General features: G+C 41.9%; 1 protein-coding gene across 2 annotated transcripts in view; it reads right to left on the bottom strand.

The window, feature by feature from the left end:
* Positions 1-19,087, bottom strand: part of LOC134604306 (solute carrier family 13 member 2-like) — a 36,968-nt gene extending 17,881 nt beyond the window's left edge. For both annotated transcript variants that reach the window (XM_063449946.1, XM_063449947.1), the window contains exons 1-3: positions 18,928-19,087; positions 8,781-8,909; positions 3,860-3,996 (exon numbers count right to left, since the gene is read on the bottom strand). In XM_063449946.1, coding sequence (XP_063306016.1) covers positions 3,860-3,996; positions 8,781-8,909; positions 18,928-19,029 — 368 coding nt within the window. In that variant the 5' untranslated portion in view covers positions 19,030-19,087. The remainder of the gene's footprint in view (positions 1-3,859; positions 3,997-8,780; positions 8,910-18,927) is intronic.
* Between the last annotated feature and the right edge of the window lie 5,804 nt (positions 19,088-24,891).

Raw genomic sequence — 24,891 nt, 5'->3', positions numbered from 1 at the left:
GTGTCCCCATACCTCCCAGCCAGTGTCCCTAGTGTCTGTGTCCCTATGTCTTTCAGTGTCCCTAGTGTTTTAGTTTCCCCAAATGTCTGTGTCACCATGGCTCCCAGTGTCCCCTAGTCTCCCAGTATCTGTGTCCCCATGTCTCTGTGTCCCCGTGTCTCTATGTCCCCATGTCTCCCAATGTCCCCATGACTCCCAGCCAGTGTCCCCATGACTCCCAGCCAGTGTCCCCATGTCTCTGTGTCCCTATGTTTCCCCGCCAGTGTCCCTAGTGTCTCAGTGTTCCCATGTCTCCCAGTGTCTGTGTCCCCATGTCTCTGTGTCCTTAGTGTCCCCATGTCTCCCAGTGTCCGCAAATATCTGTGTCCCCATGTCTATGTCCACAAGTGCCCCATGTCTCCCAGTGTCCCCTTGTCTCTGTGTCCCCATGTCTCTGTGTCCCCATCCATGTCTCTGTGTCCCCATGTCTCTCAATGTCCCCATGTCTCTGTGTCCCCATGACTCCCAGCTAGTGTCTGTGTCCCCATGTCACCCAGTGTCCCTATGCCTCCCAGCCAGTGTCCCTAGTGCCTCAGTGTCCCCATGTCTCCCAGTGTCTGTGTCCCCATGTCTCTGTGTCCTTAGTGTCCCCAAATGTCTCAATGTCCCCATGCCTCCCAGTGTCCCCATGTCTATGTCCCCAAGTGCCCCATGTCTCTCAGTGTCCCCAAGTGTCTGTGTCCCCATGCCTCCCAGCCAGTGTCCCTAGTGTCTGTGTCCCCATGTCTGTGTCCCCAAATGTCTGTCTCCTCATTTTTTCCAGTGTCCCCAAATGTCTGTGTCCTCATGTCTCCCAGTGTCCCCATGTCTGTATTCACAAGTGCCCCCATGTCTCCCAGTGCCCCCATGTCTCTCAGTGTCCCCGGGTCTCTCAGTGTCCCCATGTCTCTCAGTGTCCCCTAGTATCCCAGTGACACGGGACACACTGAGACATGGGGACACTGGGAGAAATGGGGACACAGACACTGGGAGACTAGGGGACTGGGCGACATTCGGACACTGTGATACATAGGGACACTGATGCCAGGCTGGCCTTCCAATTCTTTGGACAGACATGCCCCCTTTTTGGGCATGTTCGCCCCTTTTGGCAGTTCTGGTCACGTGATTCGTGTCAGTGGTGCACCCTTTTACCCCGCCCATGGACACTGGTGTTATGGGGTATGGATTTACATGAGAAGATGAAAGCATTAATTAGATATAGATATTAGCATAGAGTATGTGTTTTCTTAAAGCTGCATCCTTTGAGTTTCCCTCCAACACCAACTCCATCAGATACTTGACTCTTTGGAGGTATGACTGTTTTAGTGTTTTTGGTCGATAAGTTTCTGTAATTAGGCCCAATCATAATGGTCAGCACCAGGCTCTTAATCTGGCCCTGTGTATACAGAGTGGGTATGAATTGGGCATCATTTAGGAGACGGTGGAGATAAAGAGGAAAATTACAAGAATGATAAAGCAGTAAAAAACTTCTGAATGGGTAAGAGTGGAGGAAGCAAAATAGTTAAGAAGCATGGGGGCCACCTGAAAAACAAAAAATAATCTGGTTTGTAAACCATTGGGTGCATCGTATGTGTAGTTTTTTTACAGCTGAAAGCACCAACAAATTAATTGGTCCCTTAACAAGCTATTTTACACCATCAAGCAAGTCTGAACTGACTTTATTGTTTTTTTTTTAAATTCTTTATTTTAGTTGTGCATAAGGAGAACAGTAAGCGCTGGTGCGCCACAATAGCGACATCAGAGTATAGTTATAAACAATTGCTTTACAGGTTGTGGTCATCAATAATCATGCACATTTTTAGTTAGAAGAAATAACATAAGATTCAACGCTGATTACGTAGGCAGGCTAGTGCTATAAATGCATAAAATGACATGCAGGCTAGGTCTCTTGCGATTACTTTAGAAAAGTTGGTGTTGTCAACGGTAAGGTAAGTTAACTAAAGCAAATGGTCATCAATAGTCATGCACATTTTTAGTTAGAAGAAATAACATAAGAAGATTCAACGCTAATTACTTAGGCAGGCTAGTGCTATTAATGTATAAAATGACATGCAGGCTCTTGCGATTACTTTAGAAAAGTTGGTGTTGTCAACAATAAGGTAATTTAACTAAAGCAAGTGGTCACTAAGATAAACAAGTTAGACTAAGCATTTTTCAGTTTTAAATGGTTCACATGCTGGTGTTGAGTATGTCGGTTTACGTTAAGTCGTACATTAGTTGGGTCATATCGATTAGATGCATGAGGTATGCCTAGTCAGAATATGCACATTAAGCTACAAAAGAACAAGAGTACAAAAAAGCAAAATAACATTACTGTGGTTAAACCTCTGAGAGTCTAATTTAGATGCACATTTTAGAGGGTCATTTAATTGTTGAGAAGGGGTGCTGGGGCAGTTACTCTGTGCGGGCTAGGCCGCTAGGTGGTCTAATAAGAGTAAGGCCTACATGGAGGGGGGTGATTACCCTATGCCTACTGGTCTGCGTAGCCTGTCCAGAGGTTTGACAAGGGACTGGGTCACCTCAATGCAACCCCACCAGACCCAGTCTCCAGCATAGTCCCGCACTTTTGCCTCGCTGGTCAGTTTGCCTCCCAAAGTCTGTACGGAGTATCGGGGCCCTGCTGTGTGTTGGTGGCGTCGTCGTTGTGTGGTGAGTATCGTGGGTTGCAGGCTGTGCCCAAGGATGCGTCTCCGTGTGTATAGAGATCCGGGAGGTTGCTGGCAGGTCTTTCCATGTAGCTCGCTTGGAATGGCTTGTTTGGGCCACGTGTGTGGGTAACCCGGTGGCTGGTGTGGTCGGTGCATAGACCGCGTTCTTTGCCGCTGTTGGACCCCAGGCGTCCCCAGAAGCCCCTTCCTTCTTCGTGGAGCCAGTCGGCCCGCAGGGTGTGGAGCCTTTGGTCGACTGTGTAGTTGCTGTTTCTGCCCTGGAGGGTTAGCTTTGTGTAGTGGGGCTTGTCGATGTAGCCTGCGTTCCAGCTGTCTCCAGAACCTTTCAAAGTGCTGGTTCAGCTTGGCTTGGAGGTCGTATGCAGCCTCAGTGGGGCGCTCTGCCTCCGCAGCGTCGGCCATCTTGGTTGAAGCTTTGCACTCCCGCTTTACCCCCGAGGCAGTCTGTAGTGCTTCACCCTGCCTGGGGTAGCCTCCGCTTGGTGGACCGGGATCTCCCCCACCGGTCCAAAGGGGGGGGTGACGGGGCTTGCTCGCTTTGTGCGTGTCAGAGTGCCTCCTGGTCGGGAAAGCGGCCGCCTCCGGCCGCCTCCCCCGCCCGTTGTGTGCTAGGCCGCACTGTCTGTCCCGGTGTCTGCGGGTTTCGAGCAGGTCTCACATCGTCCCACTGCATGCCCTCTGTTGTGAGGTGATATCGATTAAGCAGTACCTCTGTTAGTCTTTTTGGATGCAGCCTTATATTGCTTATTTTGTCTATTTTGAGCGGGAGCTCTTGGAATGCACGTCTGGTCGCCATGATGGTTAGGCCCCGCCCCCATGAACTGACTTTATTGTTCTCAACTCTAGAACTGGTGAGATTCCACCATTCTAAGCATTTTGCAACATCATCAATGTCACAAGGACCAATGGATCCTACTCTTAGTTGGCCACATTTGTTGTAATAATATTAGTGATACAACTTAAATATATTGTAAGGTGGATAGATGGCACTCTGCATAACTACTTAGGGTCCCTTATGCAACATAGAATGGGGCGATAAAGATCTCAAAATAAAACTAAAAAAATATTTGCATTCTGTCCTCACAAAGCTGTTGACGTTATCTAACCTGGCATGAGAAAAGATCGGAAAACATCTGACTGCTAAAACTCACAAAGCAGGTTTGACTCCAACGATCAGAAGCACCCTCAGGGCTATACGCTTGTGTAAATTCCATTTTTCAACTGCTATTGCAACCAGGAGCCCCCCAACAAACAGCATGTTGGTGTCTTTCAGGTATTGACTGCACACCTGAAATATAAAGAAGAAGAATGTGTAAGTTTCCAAGGTCTCAAAGCTTCCCTACTGTTTTTGTGTCTGTCTGGTACATTAAAAAAAAAAAAAAAAAAAAAAAAAAGGATTGCACTCAATCATAAACGTCACTGGGTGCTAACTGAGCATGGGAAAGCATAACCCATAAGAGCAGGTATAAAATAAAAAAAATCTCAAGCACTCACTGTGACAGATTTAAGCAGGTTTATTAAACACCTCAATGTTTCGACCTGTACCCAGGTCTTTATCAAGCTTGATAAAGATGTGGGTACAGGTCGAAACTTTGCGGTGTTCAATAAACCTGCTTAAATCTATCACGGTGGAACTCACAGAATAAACACAATTACTTACTCATCTGTGGTGATTCAGTCATATGGAGATTCAGATGAGTAATTTTGTTTATTCTGTGAGTTCCATCCGTGGTGCAAGAAAAAGGGGGAAGGAATGGAGATGATTTTTTTTGTAATTGCAGTACAATAATTTTTCGAGAAATAATTGCATGGGAAATTTGTCCAAACTGAAATGCCAGCTAGATGAAATTGGGTTCGACTGAACCTATTTTTTTTTTTTATTACTCATCTGTGGTGATTCAGTCATATGGAGATTCAGATTTAGGAATTAAGACTAATCACAGATCACCCAAAATCCTGATTACATTTAGTTTCTATGATTTCCTCTGGCCTGCAGATACTGACACTTTCTAAAATCTTGCAGTAGGTATCATTCTCAGTCATGTGAATTTTGTAAATTTTTTATTGAGCTTCATAAAATAAAGTGGACATTCAATCCAAAAAAGTTATCTCTGCAGCTTGCAGGGTGAGAAATTATGTGATTAAATACACTATTATTACTAATAAGACAGCTGCATTCTGTTTCCAATCTTGATAAGTGCATGTGTTTCTGGTAGCTGGTTAAATGCCATTGGAAAGATTACCATAAAGCGATACAGTTTTAATTCACTCTATGTTTTACTTTCTTAAAATCATTGCTTTTATTTATCTGGTAAGTTTTGATGTTAGCACTTTAATTACCTTTTCAATCTATCATACTGGTATTTTTCGGCTTACAAAATTCTGAAATCAGACTGTCAGTGGAATGTCCACCAGCTAAGCTTAGATAAAGAGCCAGATTTATTTGCTTTCTTTCATTTCAATCAGAAATCTATACTTTATAATCAGTATACTTTTCTGCATTTCCTTATTTTTGGAACCCTTTTCGGTGTTGGTTCCTCTCTATGGCTCTTTGCATTAATTTGTAGTTTAACACCGTTTCTCTACATCTCCCTTGATGCTTTGCCAGCATTATGGCATTAAGGGACCACTATAGGCACCCAGACCACTTCAGCGGAAGTGGTCTGGGTGCCAGGTCCCCCTAATTTTAACCCTGCAGCTGTTTACATTGAGGGTTAATCTAGCCTCTAGTGGCTGTCTCCCTGACTGCCACTAGAGGTTGCTTCTGAAAATAGCAATAAGGACACGCTGACGTCCATTGGAAAGCATTGCGTAATGCTTTCCTATGGGCGGTTTGAATGCGTGCACGGCTCTGGCCGTGCATGCGCATTCGGAGCTAACGTCGGCAGGGGGAGGAGAGATCACCAGCGCCGAGGGAGCTTATGGTAAGTGGCTTACCCCTTCAGCCCAGCGGGAGGGAGATCCTGAGGGAGGGGGGGACCTAGTAACCGTATAGTGCCAGGAAAACGAGTTTGTTTTCCTGGCACTATAGTGCTCTTTTAACATAATATCTATTTGGTATTATGCTTTGTTGCCACTGACTTGGCAGTGGCTGAATACATTTTATATTCATTATTTTTCTCCGTCATTCTATCGCTTTTGATTTAAATAGACTGTATTTCTTTTGCTGGTTCTACTCATTCCCAAAGCAATAGCTGTAGGTTGTTTTTAAATATTAATTTACTCGAAACTAGATTTTTTAAAGTGATTATTGTAATCTCTGTTTTTTGGGTTTTGCTAATCAAAGTAAAGTTAAGTTTTAAATCTTTCTTGAGGGATTGTGTGTGTGGGAATTTTTTTTTTTTTTTTTGGTGTTGTAGTCCAATTAACCTATGGGCTATAACTCCGTCCTTTTCCCTGTACCACAGTATAAACTCCTCTGTTTGTTTGTCTGGTTAAAGGTCATACCTGTGATGAAACACATGATAAATGAGAAATGCCTCTGTATAAGGCCAATTTTAACTGGTATAGAAGTAGCTAGAGATAATTCATTATGTGCAGCTGTGTTTGCAATAAATAATTATTCTCCTATAAGAGAGCAAGATGAGATATGTATGAGAATTAATCAACTTATACATAAATGACTCAATATATAATTGGAATAAAGCTGTGTTTAAAGCACTGTTTAATTTCCAAATAATGAAAAGAGATTAGTCTATTGGAAAACCACAGTAAATGCCTCTTTCAAGCTATTTGTTCTGACACCTTTGTTTTAAAGAATATGAAAAGTCTCTAAATACCCTGACTGTCCTGACATATTATGAAGGGACATTAATAAAGCAGGAAGTCCCTTAAAGGACCACTATAGTGCCAGGAAAACAAACTCGTTTTCCTGGCACTATAGTGCCCTGAGGGTGCCCCCACCCTCAGGGTCCCCCTCCCGTGGCGCTGAAGGGGGAGGAAGGGGTTAATCACTTTCCTCTTTTCCAGTGCCGGGCTCCCTCGGCGCCGGGACTCTCCTCCCTCTTCTTCCGTCATCGGTTGAATGCGGATGCGCAGCAAGAGCCGCGAGCGCATTCAGCCAGTCTCAATGCTTTCCTATGGACGCTGGCATCTTCTCACTGTGAAAATCACAGTGAGAAGCGCCTCTAGCGGCTGTCAATGAGACAGCCACTAGAGGCTGGATTAACCCTATTATAAACATAGCAGTTTCTCTGAAACGGCTATGTTTACAGCAAAAAGGGTTAAACCTAGATGGACCTGGCACCCAGACCACTTAATTAAGCTGAAGTGGTCTGGGTGCCAATAGTGGTCCTTTAAGAAGCAATATTCATTCATTCTACAGGGCTAACCTTGTTCTTCATGAGCCAGGTGACGCCCTCGACCATGGACCATGGACTGGAGACTCATTGAAATAATTGGTATGTACTAAGCTAGCCATACTGTGTTCAGGGCAATATACATAAGATTGACATGCACTAATAGACCAAACAGCAGATTCCCTAGAGCAGCAAACACTGAACAAGGGGAACTCCCTCAGTACTCCACAAGAAAAACAAAATACAAACCAGAACAGGTTACTCCTAATAGCAGAAAAATACTGTTTTATGAAAGAGTACAAAGGACACAGTTCAGAATTTTGAGTAGTCACCAAATGACCTTGCTTCTTACAGAGTTTGATCTTTAAACCATGGATACATGTTGAAAAAAAGCAAAGAAAATAACTGATCGTTCAATATTTCTCAGTAGCTGAAGACACACAGCAATTACGTGTAAATCTCCCACTAATTGGAAGAAAAGGCTGCAGGGTTAGATGCAAATCTAGCCCTGGAGCAAAATTAGACGAATGGAGTAGGAAGGGCTTAACCCAAATGGAATCAAGATGAAAATAAGTATTTTGAGTGATAGTCCCCTAAAATCTCCCACTAACATGGTATGGAGCTTCAAACAAGCTCAAGACACAATAGCATGCAGTAGTATAATTGTTTGAAGCTCCATACCATGTGAGTGGGAAATTTACACGTCTTTACTACTGAGAAATATTGCACCATCGGTTCTTTTCTTCGTTTGTTTTTACAGGTACCCACAGAAAAAAGATCCAGCTCTATGTGAAGCAAGGTCAATTTGGTGACTACTCAAAATTCTGGAATGTGTCATTCAGACTCTCACAACATTTTATACGTAAATACAGCATTTTTCTGTGATTAGGCACAGCCTGTTTTGTTTGTTGTATACTGTGTTCAGGGGCTTTGTTGAGCACTAAGACCCAAATGGTTCCCTTTATTGTTGTGTGATAGAAATACCTCTCCAAACCAGACCACGCATTAAGCAGCTGCATAGGCTTGGATTAACCAAGTGCCTTGGTTAACTCTACCCTTTGTATTGCCACACTGAGCTGGGAAGAAGGGATTTGAATAATTTTCTACCAGAGCTATATGAGGGAGACCAGAATCAGCTCCAACTGGATCCAGTGGAGACAGACATCAACGAACTACTCCAGCCATACTCCAGTATGTATCTGTGTTTGTATATGTGACTGTGTATCTAAATGGCAAAATGTGTGACAATGTGCATCTGTGTTTGTGTGTGTGTATCTGAGTGTATATTTTAGTGTGTATCCTTTGTGCATGTATTCTGTATCTGAGTGTGTACATTATATTTTTTGGGGGAAGTGTGTGTCTAGTAAAGTATATCTGCTTGAATGTGAATGTGTGTCTCTGTCATTGTTTGACAGTGCATAATAAGGGGTAATGGGTCACACAATATCTGATGCTAGCCCTGATGAGGACAGACCCCAGGTAGAAAATGCTTTATTATTCAGTGATTATTTTTCTGTTTCTCTCCAGCCAATATGAATACACTAATATGTGACAAGGCCATGGGGTGGCCCAGCACCTGGTTTGCATATTTTAGGCGTTCACCGAGTTTTTAATCCCTCATGGGAAAAGTCCAGGGAATCTTTGGCTGCATGGGTAAGGCAAGAAAAAACAGGATCAATTTTTTTTGGCCTAGATGGCAAGAATGAAGTAAATGTCTAAAATGTCAAGAGAAATTCAAAGAGAAAGACAACAGACTTTGGATGAGTGAACTTACCTCAGTGGAATCCATGATGCCCATCATAGGGAAAAGAACAACTGGTAGGAGAGCAGTAACAGCCAAGGGGAGAGCTTCAAAACACCAATATAATGCCATGATAATGATTATAAATCCACAGTTTGCTTCCTGTCAGTAAGAATAGAACAGTCATTTCAAGAGCAATGTTTTAAGACCCACACATAGTCATATTTATAGCCGTATACATGTAAAACATTGCCTTTTAAATGCCTTGATTGAAACGTCCCTCAGAAATAGGGTAATGCAATTGTGATACTATTGTATGATCTTTATTTTGTTAAAATGCATTGCCATAAATAATGTCCTAAAGATAGTGATACGGTTGAGAGAATTTAGGGTTGAAATAGCCATTTAGGGTTGAGATGTTTAGGTAGATTTAAAGGCAATGCTTAGAGGTGCTTAGGTTTAAGGATATTGAGGGTTGGAAAAACTAAGGGGTAGCAGGCTTAGGCTAATAAGAAATTTAGGGTTACAGGCCACCTGACTTCAAGGTGCAGTGGTTTGTACCTCCCTGATACTCAATACATAGAAAGTAAATATCCCCTAACATATGCTAAGACATAAACTCATTTAAGCCTTAACACCAGCTAACTGTAAGTCCTTCTCAGGGCCAGGTTAGGATAGGGTTATTGGCAGGGCCAGGTTAACATAGGGGCTGATGGAGCTACAGCTCCAGGCCCATGCCTATGGAATAGGCCATTAATAAAAATAAAAAAATGAAAAATCAATAAATAAAATGTTAAAAAAAAATGTCACTACTCTTTACATGCTCTTGCTTAACTATGGAAACTTAAGAGGGATGTAGGGGTGGACTGGCTGACAATGAAATTAGTTAAGGTAAAGCTCACTTTGCACACTATGCAAATGCTTTTGCTGCTTCAGTCTCTCTAACACTGTGGCATGTTCCCTTTCTTCTACACTCACTACATACAGCTTTTCTCTGTCCCAGACTCTATAACAGGAGCTTGTGCCTCATACTAAGAAGGTTAGGAGAGGAGTGGACCAGCGAGTACTGGGGGACAGTCCTTAGAAAGTGTAGAGCTAGCGCATCATTAGACTCATTTATGCCAAACTCAGGATGCCGCCTGCATAGTATGTCCTTGGTTGGTCATCCTACATGATTGATAGGCAGGCTGAAGTGCATTCATGCCAGGCTGATCATCTAGTTCTTTGTCCAGACACCCCCCCCTTTTTCGGTATGTTTGTCCCTTTGCGCAGTCCTAGTTACGTGATTCACATCACATTACCGGACACTGCTGTTAGAGGGTATGGATTTACTTGAAATATGAAAGCATGAGATTAGCATAGGGTGTGTGTTTTCTGATAGTTATACCCTGTGAGTTTCCCTCCAGCACCACCTCCACCAGATACATGACACTTGGGTGGTATAACTGTAATTAGGCCTACCATAATTGTCGGCATCAGGCCCAATGGGCTCTTAATACATCCCTGGCTAATGTAGTGGCAGATCAGGTCACTACTAAACAGCTATAATATAAATGTTAGGATTTTTTTTTTTAAATCAATTGGTTTAATCAATTCATATCTTTACAGCACTTAACCTTTAGTGTTCTGGAGGCTGGGTTTTACATTGCATGCACAACCTAAAAAGGCTCCGATATCTTAGTCATGCAATTGGAAGAGGCCAATAAAACATTTCCGCTCCAGGCCATGTAACTCTAAATACAGCACTAGTCCTTCAAAAACCTACAGTGCCAACTTTAACTTGTTCCTTTAATACCGATTCTATATTGTGGTGGTAACATTGGTGAAGAGAGGGCATAATGCTAATCCCTAATTATCTGGCTTCTTCTGGCTTCTGGTCAGAGAGAAACAGAGCATTGCCTTGTTAACTGTTAACATGTAGAACATTTTAAATACAATACATGTATTGCTCCAGGGTCCATCAGCAATTGAGTCAAGGAGATCTCAGATAACATAGGTCTTTCATAGGTTAGCTGGGGAGTTCCTATAAATTTCCCCAGTCGGCCAGGGCCCATGGACATTACAGTCCTTTAAGCAGATACATTGTTTATCCAATGGCCAGCAAGGGAAGATTTCCTTCTGTAATCATATAATAATAAAGTATTTAACCAGGAAAGGTACATTCAGATTACTCTGGTTTTTAAGTACGTCATGGGGAAGTTACCTTACCCCAACATCCAGGAGATATTACTATTACCAAATTTAATGGTACGCAGGAAGGATGAAGGGCCGAGTCAACCTGCGACCCAAGGGTTGAACAGATTCTACTGATGATGCATTAGCCCACAGAGCTATCTCACCAGGTTTGATGCTGTGATACATTTAGTTTCTTAATGAGGATTACATTATCATCTGCGTACATGTTGCGGAAATGTTGCAAATCATGGGTAGTATATTTACAAATAGGGAGGATAGAATGTTCTCAGAATAACCCTGAGAGATTCCACTTTGAGTAAGTTTACTATGTATATTAGCATAGTGCTATCATCAACACTATTTTACGAGGCTTCTGTCTCTCTCTCTCATTAATCTGAACATGCATTCTTTGGTAAGCCACGCATATGCACCAGCATCTCTAATAGCATATGAACTCATCTCACTACTACATGAACAACCTTGCATGGTCCTAGCTCCCTTGTGAGGTGTATTCCTCAAAGCTGTTTTGGTTTGACTCAGCTAACCATTTGAATACTCTTTCTTATGAATTCTAACTAATAGGAAGTACTTTGGACTGGATTTGTTTGCCTTCTTTTGGATCAACAGCAAAAATAAATCAGAGAAAAGCTGAACTTGATGGACACATGTCTCTTTTCAGCCTTTGTAACTATGTAATTATGTAACTATATGGACTAGAAGCTGGCCTCGTGTCAACAAGAGCATAATCACAAAAGGTAATAACTCTCCCAGATGCTGTAGATCTTGTTACCAGAACTCACTCAAAGTAGATTCACCAAGATCCAATTTGTGAGACAATTCTATTTTCCCTATCTGTATACATTCTACCCATTACTGTACTTTTGCCTCCAAAGTCCCCGACTGCTACTACAGGTATCATCAAATTTAGTAGTAGAATCTTTGGATCCATAACACTATGCAGAAGATCCCAATAACAGTGTACATTTCTTCAACAAGGGTTCTATTCAATTTTAGGTCATAGTCAGGTTTTATGGTCTCCCTCATTATTGGCTGTACACTGGCATGGACAAATCTTATATGGGACAATAGCATACCCATAGAATATAACTATGTGTAATTCATTTGCGCATTCTTTTTAATATTTGATATCCCATGCAGAGTCAAACCAGCTGACAGATCTCAGTTGAATAGACAAGGGGTGAGGTCTGCTAGGATTGTGCATTAGAATTCGAATTGGCAGATGAAATCAAGTACAAGAGAAGGATTAGAGTCTAACAGGACCCAAGCCAGTTTACTGGTTTGCGCCCCCCCCCCTAACTTTATTCTTTACATAAAAGAGGTGAATGGGGTCAAGCAAAATCATGGTTCCAGTGCCCCTGTGTAACCCTTGGACTCTAAGCAACTGCCTAAGTTCACATAATTGTTAATCCTGCTCTGTCAAGGATAAAATAGCAGCAAAAGATGTTCCAACATGACCACTGTTACTCATACTGACACATGTAAACGAGAAAAGCAGAACATGACAGATATAACTCCATAGCGCAAGTCATATTCAGTAATCCTGAACATAGTAGCACCTTACCTGATGTGATTATTTACAGAACACTTGTCCATCTGTCTGAGGCTGAAAACCAATATAGCTATAGAAAAAGGTTACACTTTACTCTTGGCAGAAGAGTTCTTTGCACAAGACAAGACAAGGCTTGTGCATAAATGTGTTACTTGTTATTTGTCCAAACAAAATGCCTGTTAATTCACACCAGAACTAATTAATTCCAAACCTCTGGTAAATCTCCATTAAAGGTTAAATAATTTGGAATCGATTAGTTCACCGATCACCAGCACAAAATAATTTTGCATTAATTTAACAAAGACCAAACATTTTCTGCACCTAAGGTCTATTCGGCACTGACCTTACATGCACTCACTCAACATTTAAGATATTTTCTTCAAAGGCAAACCGTTAGGATTTTAGAACTGACGTAGTCTTCACTTATTCTAGATTTTCCGTAAAGCTTGACAAACACTTGGTGGAAAAGCTACCCCTCTGACCCTTGAGGCTATTGTTGAGAGACCATTCTAGTTCACATGAGCCTCTTGACAGCAAACGATCATCAGCATCTGAGTTATTGACCTTCCTTTTTAAAATATTTTGATCAACAGTGTCCAAGCTATAGGCTTGTAATATAGGAAAAAATTTACTGTACGTTCAGATTGTTAAGGGGCTGTTATTATTTTAGAGGCATCTGTGATAAAGTCTATGAGTAAGTCAGATTTAAGTTCATACTACCTGCAATGTTGCATAAAGGTTCATTATTCTAAGAGATTGGTTAGTGCAGTGAATAAATACATATGTGTATTATTTAGTGTAACGTTATTATCTCCCTTTTTGCAGATTGCTCTATTACTGATTTCTAAACCTTAGGTATATAGTTACACAATATAAAAGCAGTGATTAAGGCTGAAATGGCAGAACATATTAAAGTAGTTGTTGGCAACCCATTGCCCCGTGGGCCTGACCCCTGCAATACACCGACCCATCACTTTATACCTTGAAATACAAGGCATCCAGCCTGCCATCTACCACACAGAGTCGTACAGTTTTGGGCGGCTCACTCTGTAGTGATGAATGATGTCACTCCAGAGTGGGTCATGATGAGCTATGTGTAGAACTAATACAAGCTGATACTCGTGGCTCCAATGTGCCAACAGATGAGTGTGTAGTAGAGCTGCAATAATAAAAGAAATGTACAAACTTTGTCAAAACATAACAATGTGTACGTGTCTGTATGACTGCTTGACTGTATGACTGTGTATGTTTGCCTGTATGAAAATGTGTATGTACACCTGTATGACTGAGTATGTGTGCCTGAATGAGTGTGTGTATGTACACCTGTATGGCTGAGTATGTGTGTCTTAATGAGTGTGTGTATGTGTCTGTATGAATGTGTTTGTGTGATTATGTGTTTGTGCACTGATTTGTGAGCTCTCTCTGCTCAGCTCCCTCGGGCGCCGCAGGGTGATGCTGGGAGCCGGAATAAGGGAGCTGAGCAGAGAGAGCTCACAAATCAGCACTCCCTCGCTGCCCACCTTGGAACTCAGCTAGCCGCCTGCCACCAGGGACTAAATTTAATTTTAAAAAGCATATGAAATAATAAACGTCTATACACAATTCTTGTAGTAAAAGGGTTAAAAATCACTATGGTGACTACTGATTTTTGTGTTAATATCCATCCTACATTAATCAATTAAAATAGATGGAGGTATGCTATGAGTTAAGTGCCACTCATCTTGAAATGCTCATAAACACAATTCTCACAGATTAAACAAACGTTATCAAAATCATATTGTCTTCTTTCGGCTTGCAACACCTCAGCTGTGCACATGATCAGACCATATAGACCCCACAACATGCATGCAGATTACATCATGATTTACACTAAGAAAACAAACCTATATCTTCAAGCAGTTTTACAGCAAACTTATTCTGAGGTTGAGAAATGATCTTTAACCCCTTAAGGACACATGACGTGCCTGACACGTCATGATTCCCTTTTATTCCAGAAGTTTGGTCCTTAAGGGGTTAAAATGAAACTGTGTAGAACAAAGAACAACTTTTCCGAACTAATGTATGCCCAATTAGAAATCAAAACATATCAAAATGATATTTTGACCCCCATTAACACATATGTACGTATCCTGGAATGTGACTAAATCCTGACCGCTTATTTGGACAGTATAACGATAAGTTATCAACTGAACTCTGCTCTAAAATAGGTACTCTGACCAAAACAAACACTGTTTAAATGATAGAGTTAGGAAACACTTAAATGCAAAAATGTTTATATCATTCATTGATTACACTTTTGTAGTATATGTATCCACTTCCAGTAACATATTTTCCATTCTGTGTTAGAACATATAGAAAACATCCACAAGCTAAAAAGAATCTCTTTCTATAATCACATTACACCTTTAACAGGTATCTATCTAAAGCAGGGGTAGTCAACCTTTTTCTACCTAGAGTCCACTAATGCATCTTTCTTGATGGAAAAATTTCCTTACTGCCCACCAGTTTTTCGATTTTCTTTTTTTTTGCGCAAGTGCAGAATATATTTTAGAAAGGAGGGTGTTTAAAAAAAATAAATGTACTTACATTTATCTTTTTATTTCTACTTTATGCATGTTTGTAATGTTTTTTTTAACTTTATAAGGTTCTTTCTTCTATTCTACAAGTACTCTGCTCCTTCTTTCTCTTTTTTTACAAGTACTCTACTCCTTCTCCTATTCTACAAGTACTCTGCTCCTTCTTTCTCCTATTCTACAAGTACTCTACTCCTTCTCCTATTCTACAAGTACTCTGCTCCGTCTGTCTCCTTTTTTACAAGTTCTCTGCTCCTTCTTTCTCCTATTCTACAAGTACTCTGCTCCTTCTCCTATTCTACAAGTACTCTGCTCCGTCTGTCTCCTTTTCTACAAGTTCTCTGCTCATTCTTTCTCCTTTTTTACAAGTTCTCTGCTCCTTCTTTCTCCTATTCTACAAGTACTCTGCTCCTTCTCCTATTCTACAAGTTCTCTGCTCCTTCTTTCTCCTATTCTACAAGTACTCTGCTCCTTCTCCTATTCTACAAGTACTCTGCTCCGTCTGTCTCCCTTTTTACAAATTCTCTGCTCCTTCTTTCTCCTTTTCTACAAGTTCTCTGCTCCTTCTTTCTCCTTTTTTACAAGTTCTCTGCTCCTTCTTTCTCCTTTTCTACAAGTTCTCTGCTCCTTCTTTCTCCTTTTTTTACAAGTTCTCTGCTCCTTCTTTCTCCTATTCTACAAGTACTCTGCTCCTTCTCCTATTCTACAAGTACTCTGCTCCTTCTTTCTCCTATTCTACAAGTACTCTGCTCCTTCTCCTATTCTACAAGTACTCTGCTCCGTCTGTCTCCTTTTTTACAAGTTCTCTGCTCCTTCTTTCTCCTTTTTTACAAGTTCTCTGCTCCTTCTTTCTCCTTTTCTACAAGTTCTCTGCTCATTCTTTCTCCTTTTTTACAAGTTCTCTGCTCCTTCTTTCTCCTATTCTACAAGTACTCTGCTCCTTCTCCTATTCTACAAGTACTCTGCTCATTCTTTCTCCTATTCTACAAGTACTCTGCTCCTTCTCCTATTCTACAAGTACTCTGCTCCGTCTGTCTCCTTTTCTACAAATTCTCTGCTCCTTCTTTCTCCTTTTCTACAAGTTCTCTGCTCCTTCTTTCTCCTTTTTTACAAGTTCTCTGCTCCTTCTTTCTCCTTTTCTACAAGTTCTCTGCTCCTTCTTTCTCCTTTTTTATAAGTTCTCTGCTCCTTCTTTCTCCTATTCTACAAGTACTCTGCTCCTTCTCCTATTCTACAAGTACTCTGCTCCTTCTTTCTCCTATTCTACAAGTACTCTGCTCCTTCTCCTATTCTACAAGTACTCTGCTCCGTCTGTCTCCTTTTCTACAAGTTCTCTGCTCCTTCTTTCTCCTTTTTTACAAGTTCTCTGCTCCTTCTTTCTCCTTTTCTACAAGTTCTCTGCTCATTCTTTCTCCTTTTTTACAAGTTCTCTGCTCCTTCTTTCTCCTATTCTACAAGTACTCTGCTCCTTCTCCTATTCTACAAGTACTCTGCTCCTTCTTTCTCCTATTCTACAAGTACTCTGCTCCTTCTTTCTCCTATTCTACAAGTACTCTGCTCCTTCTCCTATTCTACAAGTACTCTGCTCCGTCTGTCTCCCTTTTTACAAATTCTCTGCTCCTTCTTTCTCCTTTTCTACAAGTTCTCTGCTCCTTCTTTCTCCTTTTTTACAAGTTCTCTGCTCCTTCTTTCTCCTATTCTACAAGTACTCTGCTCCTTCTCCTATTCTACAAGTACTCTGCTCCTTCTTTCTCCTATTCTACAAGTACTCTGCTCCTTCTTTCTCCTTTTTTACAAGTTCTCTGCTCCTTCTTTCTCCTATTCTACAAGTACTCTGCTCCTTCTCCTATTCTACAAGTACTCTGCTCCTTCTTTCTCCTATTCTACAAGTACTCTGCTCCATCTGTCTCCTTTTTTACAAGTTCTCTGCTCCTTCTTTCTCCTTTTTTACAAGTACTCTGCTCCTTCTTTCTCCTTTTTTACAAGTTCTCTGCTCCTTCTTTCTCCTTTTTTACAAGTTATCTGCTCCTTCTTTCTCCTTTTTTACAAGTACTCTGCTCCTTCTTTCTCCTTTTTTACAAGTTCTCTGCTCCTTCTTTCTCCTTTTTACAAGTTATCTGCTCCTTCTTTCTCCTTTTTTACAAGTACTCTGCTCCTTCTTTCTCCTTTTTTACAAGTTCTCTGCTCCTTCTTTCTCCTTTTTTACAAGTTTTCTGCTCCTTCTTTCTCCTTTTTTACAAGTTTTCTGCTCCTTCTTTCTCCTTTTTTACAAGTACTCTGCTCCTTCTTTCTGCTTTTTTACAAGTACTCTGCTCCTGCTTTCTCCTTTTTTACAAGTACTCTGCTCCTGCTTTCTCCTTTTTTACAAGTACTCTGCTCCTTCTCCTATTCTACAAGTACTCTGTTCCTTCTTTCTCCTATTCTACAAGTATTCTGCTCCTTTTTTCTCCTTTTTACAAGTACTCTGCTCCTTCTCCTATTCTACAAGTACTCTGCTCCTTCTTTCTCCTATTTTACAATTACTCCACTGCTTGCTATCGTGTATCCGCCTACCTACTCCAACTCCTCCCCTTTCAATACCCGCGTGTTACACTCGTTCACGAGTGCACGCGTTCGTACATGCTCACGCGTTCATACGTGTGCACACACGCATGTTCCGGGGGCACATGCGGGTTCGGGCACACACCCGCGCAAAAGAAGGATAGAGCGTTTATCTCTCTGGATGGAGGGAGGATTCTGTTACTGCCCACCTGAAATCCTGAAATGCCCATTAGTAGGCGGTAGGGACCAGGTTAACGACCCCTGGTCTAATGTATATGACTAATATAATAAGTCACTGCAATAAGTCTTTTTTTCTTAATAAAACGTTTTCTCAATAAATAAGTGTATGGAGGACTCAGCAAGTATAAAGACCACATTTTATTTGCTTGCAAATGATTTTTGTACATAAAAGGAAGAAATATGTGCATTCCCTCCTGGGCACAGTTGCTCTGATAGTCATCATTTTATAGACTTGCATGAGTGGCAAGAGGTCACGGTGATAAATGCCTAATAATACGACATCATACAAATTAAGGACCAATGCACCAAAAAGAAAAATTATTAAATGCATTTAAAAATGCAGTTTGAAATTTTGATAAGATGTGCCCCAATTCCCCTTTTTTCTGTGTAGATTTGGAATCCAGACCAGATTCCTTTTGGGCTGAGCACCCCACACATCCACTATGGGTGCCCCTTAGGAGTTGACCACAGAAAATCTTAAATCGTGGAGAGTCTCTGGAAGCAGTTTAGCCAGAAGTTATTGCAGTAAGCATGTTCATTTACTATGTTAAAATTAGTTTAGGCAGAAAGTATTGCAGTAAGAATGTTTATTTCACATGTTAAAATTAGTATAGGACCCACCAATATTGGGGTACTGTGACGTAGTGCTGTGCTTAACATAGTATTGCCATATGCTGTAATTGAAACTAAACTGATTTTAAGTAGTCTTGCAAAATGTAAAACTGTATATATTTTTTTTGTGCAGTTCTCCCTAATTTGTATTTTGGATAAATGTTGGTCTTTATGGCAGCATCGCTACTTAGAAATGCATGTTCCGGTGTGCCCTCCAATTCCTCTTTTTTCCAATAATACAACATCAGTCAGATAAAAAAGAAAAGTCTGACATTTTTTAAACAAATGAAGTAGCTTACTTATAAAAAACACACCTATATGTGAAATTGCTTTTACACCAGTGCCTGTATAATTATCAATTATCTTCACATATTCCAATCTCCTGGTTGGAGACCACTTAGTGCTTTAGTTAAAGACTGCTTTTTTTATTGGAAGATCAAATTCTCGCTTCACATTTGAGACTACTTACCGTAGAGGGCACCACCAATGGCAGGGGCAGAAGGAACAAAGGTGTGAGGAAGATGATGAAGTAATTTCGGTTTGCCAAGACCCATTTCCAGACTGATACCATGTTGCCTGCTTTATGTAATAGAGGCTGCTCTCTCCCTAGCAGCTTTATAAGAAGTGCGTAGAATGCAGGTAATTGTGGGTGTTTACGTTTTTTTTTTATTATTATTACTGTACATTTTTTTTCCAGCGGGGAAGTAGGTAACATAGGAAAGTAAACATCATAGATAATGTATAACCTGATGGGAAAATAAACTGTGACCTTATGACAAGCCAATATACATGACCTTTATCTCACTGGAAGTTTTAAAGGTTTTAAAGTTTAGAGGGCAGTGAGCTCTACATTAGCTTAATTATGGCTACATTTGTTATTATTAGCTTGCATTTTTCCAGGAGTAAAGAGGAGCAGTGTTTTCATTAACACTGAGCACATTTCCCTACATGCATTTAGTGGGTTAGAGGTCGGGGCATTAAAAGAAAAGGATAGTCATGAAGAATGAGTGTGAAAATGGAATGGGCAACTTTAGTTACAAACAGTTGGGTTGGCAAACAAATGTCTGCATCCTTGGTGTGACTGACCCTTGGGACAACCCCCACACTGTTCAAGTAAATGTATGTGGTCAATTCCTCCAGTCTGGTATAGATAATGGTCTCTGCATTAACAAGTTGCAAACCCCGTTTTTGTACTATGTCCTTTCTGTTGTCAAGCATGTCTGTAATGTACACATTTACATGTTCTGTAGAACAATCCATCGTTAAAGCCTATGACTTGGTATTTACATTTGATGGTCTAAGCTCCAGCCAGACCTCATTGTGAAACCTTGGACATGTCTGCTGGTAGCCTTCATCTTAACCAGGCAGGTTTCAATAATCCCATGCAATGTGGTCCTTCATTTTCTATCTCATTTTCAGCCTAAGGTAGTTACCGCCATCCTTGTGTATCAGGAGGTTGCATGTCTTCTACGTGGCTTTCAATATTCCTGCTTCCGAATGTCTAAATTGCTGAATTTTGGAATTGCCGAAGTGTGGAATTTCGGAAGTGCCGAACTAAACTGAATTGCTGAAGTGTTGAAGTACCGAATTGCCGAAGTGGCGAATTTCGGAAGTGCCAAACCGAACTGAAGTGCCGAATTTCGGAACTGCCGAAGTGCGTCAAATTTCTGAAAAGTGGCAAAACAAGAGAGGGAGGCAAAAGTATGAGAATGATGACAGGAATCTAGACCAATAAGCTAATTCTTGGCACTGGGTAGCGCTATAGATGTGTAAGTGGTTGTGGTGGCAGTCGGGGGAACCTAACCCTACTCCTAACCCTACCCTTAACTCTACCCCAAACCCTACCGAGTTGCCGAAGTCCTGAATTTCAGAAGTGCCAACCGAACCGAAGTGCCGAATTGCTGGAGTGCCGAATTTTTTTACTTATCCGAATTTTTGAACTGAACAAAACAAAAATGTTTGCCCATGCACATCCATATTGGCTGGCTTGGACCATTAGGGCACAGAAAGTCAAACAGGTTTGAAGACTCTGCTACGTCCTGTAATAAAGTGCATGAAGTTGTCTGTGATGGAGTCTATATTTCCTTTAGATGTTATAGAGAGGCAGTTGATGTTTAACCCCAGGGGAAGTATGTGTTGTGTGCAACATATAAAAAAATATGGTTGGATGTGGGGCCCTGGGGTGAAGCATTCCGAGAGTAGAGCAGGCCGGCGCTCTAATCCTTAGTTTACAGACAACTGGGAGAAATAAAATCCAGGCCAGGAATTCAGACTGTCTCCAACCTACTGCTCAGCTAAAAATAATCAGCAGTAGTAAAGGAAATAAATCCCTCCATGGTAGACAGGTAAGAGAGACTTTTATTTTGTATCTTCTTTAACGACTGGAAATACGTAGCATGAAAGGCTGCAAGTGAGGACTGGGGTGCAAGAAACTGACATTCTATAAAGTTGATGAAACCTGTGTTTTATTTGTAGGAATTTCTTTTGTGCACTGAATTTTGTGTGTGTGAATTTTTCATTGGTTCCACAAGACTGTGCCTATTTTATAACCCAAAACAGGGGTTCACGTACCTCCTGGGGGTACATGAAAATAAACTTGTAATGATGGCGGTGCAGCCGCACTTCACGGGTTGGGAACAAGGGTGAAGGTCTTTCAGGTGGCCCATGCACTTGGGCATGAGGGACCCATTCATGCGCTGCAGTGCTTTAGCACGACCTCTCCCCTTCTTCTCTGCTGAGAGGAAGTGAGCAGGAGGCGGGCATTTGCTTTCAGATCAAGCAGTTACAACTGCGCGGGAAGGGTGGACCGCAAGCTGCTAGTGCCTGCCCCCACCCGCAAACAGTGTCTAAACCCTTTACCGACATAACTCCATCTTGTCCTGAGAAAGCCGGACAGACCGGAGAAATGCGTTGACGTCATTAAGGGGGCAGAGACTACGGATACCCGGAAGCACCACGCTTGTACCACTTGGGCTGCACTGAAGCCGGACCATTAAACTCCGGACACAACAGCAATGCAGAACCAGTGTCTCCAACTCCTCCATATTTTACAAAGCTGGGCAGTGAGAAACGGCGTATGCCGAGCCTACTCACCACTTTCTCTTGTAAGAGACAGCTTGTTTGTTGATTTTTAAACACAGAGTTTTTTTAATACATTTGTTTATACTTTGCCAATATCAGAGTTCCATCACTGTATGACAGATACCTGATCTCCTTACTCTTCCTATGGGAATCTTTATCTACAGTAGTGATGGTGTTGAAAGCCTTTTTTGTTTTGTTTTAAACTATCTGCACAATTATGTGTTTTTATGTATTCCCTTTACATGTGCTGTTGAGCTGTGTTAACTGGGAGCCATCTACTGAACATTGAGTATTACTGCAATACCTTTATGATTAACATTTGGTTTGGGGTTTATCACCTAAACGTCTATTTTATACTGCTCCACTCTTTTCTATTTTTCTTCCTTTTGATTCTGTTTTATGTGTTATTAGTATAACACATTGAGTGTGTCAGCAGCATTATATAAAAATTGTAGATTATGCTAACATAGTGTACAGATAATCTTAATTTTAATAATGACAGGAGGCGAGTATTTTGCATAAACTTTCTTTACTTTATGCCTCCAGCAGCACAAGTCAATCAATCAAAAGAAAAGTTTTAACCAATCAGAGTCCAGCACATCTAGTATATCAGTCCCTGACAGGCTCTCCATTTCCACTTTCTTTGATGTATCCATGCCCGGAGAAAACTTCCAATGATGTATTGAAGAAACTTGAACCATAAAAACTTGATAACTTGCAGGGTAACTGTGCAACCGATTTTCCCTTTTACCATGTGATGTCAAGCTGAAAAACATAGAAAACAAGTGAAAGGTTGTGGAAAACAACTGTTGTCCATACACCACATCTTCTTTAAACTGTCTACATGAAATACTGTAAACATATTATTGTTGAATAATGTAACCTGAGTCTATCGTGTGATACAATTATAATCTGAGAGTGTTGTGTCGGTAAGCTATCATCATGTGAAGTGTCCTTTGGTTCCGTTTTTACCGTCATTCTACAGTATGTGTCCCTCGAGTAATACTTACCAGTGGACACCCTAACAACCACCCAAAAGAATAGGGCGGGAGAAAGAGTGGAGGGAAAATACTCGCCTCCTGTCATTATTAAAATTAAGATTATCTGTACACTACGTTAGCATAATCTACAATTTTATTACATGACAGGAGGCTTCCTATTTTGCATTTTTAACGCTGTGGTAAAAACGCAAAGGACGCGTGCGATGATTGGCGAAAATAAAATACCCTGAAGGTATTTTCTCATGTCCAATCTGCAGTACGTAGAATATCGGTCAAAGAGGCTCCCGTCAAAAAGGCCCTAGATGCCGCTGCCCCCCTGACCGAATGGGCCCCAAAACTAATGTCAATTCCTGCTAACGATAGTAACCATCTTATCCATCTGGCTAATGTAGTTGTAGTAACTGGTTTGTGAGATTTGGTGTATGAAATTAATAATTGTCCGGATCCCGAAGCCCGCAGGGGCGTCGTGACCTCAACATATCTGAGCAGTCTATCGACGACACAAAGACGAGGAACAGTCGGAAAAAAGGGGTAGGACACAGGATTTGAAGTCCGTCTTTGTCCTGCGTGAAATCAAAAACGTAACACCGACGGGGGTTATAGAGAACCCATCTACGTTGAATGCCCGAACATCCGAAACCCGACGAAATGATACTAAACATAACAACAAAGTGAGCTTGGCTGTCAATTGTCTGAGCGACAGGGCCGTGTTATCAGGCCAGTCCCTAATGAAGCGAATAACCACGTCTACATCCCATAGACGTTGATATTTCGGAGCTGGTGGTCTGGCTAATTTTATGCCCCGTAACAGCCTGCACACTAATGCGTCTTGTCCCACTGGGGTACCATTGATAGTGATGTGCGCTGCTGAGATAGCGGAGTGAGTAACATTAATAGATCGGTATGATTTTCCGTTGGAGAAAAGGTGTGAAAGGAAATTTAATATGGCTGAGACAGGTGCTGTAAAGGGATCAAGACACTGTCCCAAACACCAGCGGTCCCATACATTCCATGCTGCCATGTAGCTTCGTCTTGTACCCGGTGCCCATGAGTCCCATAGGAGGTCTTTAGTTGTTTGCGATAGATCTGGGACTGCCCAGGATCCCCTGAAAGAGTCCAGACTACTAATTCTAGACGGTCCTGCATTATTAATGGACGAGGTTCCGCACCCGGGTTTGTGAGAATCGTTGGAAAGGTTGGTAGTACCAGTGGATGGTCCCGTGATAATGCCAGTAGGTCCGGGAACCACGCTTGGCTTCTCCACAGTGGTGTTACTAGTATCAACGATGTTCTGGACATCCGTATTTTGTGTAGGACCCTTGCCAGCATCGAAAAAGGTGGGAAGGCGTAAGCTCCTACCGATGGCCAGCATTGTAGGAACGCGTCTACCGCCTCGCTCTGTGGATCCGGTAGCCAGCTGTAATACCTTGTCAGTTGTGCATTCGTGCGTGATGCGAAAAGGTCTACATGGAGCGGTCCCCTGAGTGTTCTCACCATGTCGAAGATCGTTGTATTCAGCCGCCAATCGCTGTTGTCTCGCCAGTGACGTGAAAACCAGTCCGCTGTGAGATTGTTGAGACCCGGTAAATACTCTGCTCTGAGCGTTATATTGCGTGGAAGACAGAAACGATATATGTCCTTGGTAGCCTCTGTCAAGGCCCGTGACCTGGCTCCCCCCAGGTGATTCACGTACTGAACCGCCGATATGTTGTCCATACGTAGAAGTATGCAACAATCGGACATGTTCTTGGCCAGGCTGCGGATAGCAAAGGAACCGGCTATCAGTTCCAGGCAGTTGATGTGAAGTTGTTTTTCTTCTTCCAACCATGGTCCCCCCGTGGATGCTCCCCAACCCCATAGGCTGGCGTCCGATTCCACAACAAAATCCGGGTTCGGACTGAAGATGGCTCTGCCGTTCCAAGCTTCCATGTGTAGGAGCCACCAACGGAGTTCCGTCCGTACCTCCGCAGTCAATTCGATTTCCTGATCGTACGAGTGTCCCCGTCTGAGATGAAGAGCTTTCAACCTCTGCATGGCCCGGTAGTGCAGGGGTCCCGGGAAGATCGCTTGTATGGAGGATGACAGCAGACCTACTATTCTGGCCAGGAGCCTCAGAGGGACCGTGTCTCTTCGTAGAAAACGTCGTATCTCCTTCCGAATGTTCGCGATCTTCGACTTGGGAAGGCGCAGTGTGCATGACACTGAGTCTATCTCGAATCCGAGAAATTGGACAGTTCTTGACGGGGAGAGTGACGACTTCTCTTTGTTCACTATGAAGCCTAAAGATTCCAGAAAGTGCACTACAGATTTCGTTTGAGATCGAAGTCTGGATTCGCTCTCGCAGAATATCA

Source organism: Pelobates fuscus, chromosome 1, assembly GCF_036172605.1.
Source record: "Pelobates fuscus isolate aPelFus1 chromosome 1, aPelFus1.pri, whole genome shotgun sequence".
Classification (NCBI taxonomy): Eukaryota; Metazoa; Chordata; class Amphibia; order Anura; family Pelobatidae; genus Pelobates; species Pelobates fuscus.
This window is presented reverse-complemented; position numbering and strand designations above follow the sequence as displayed.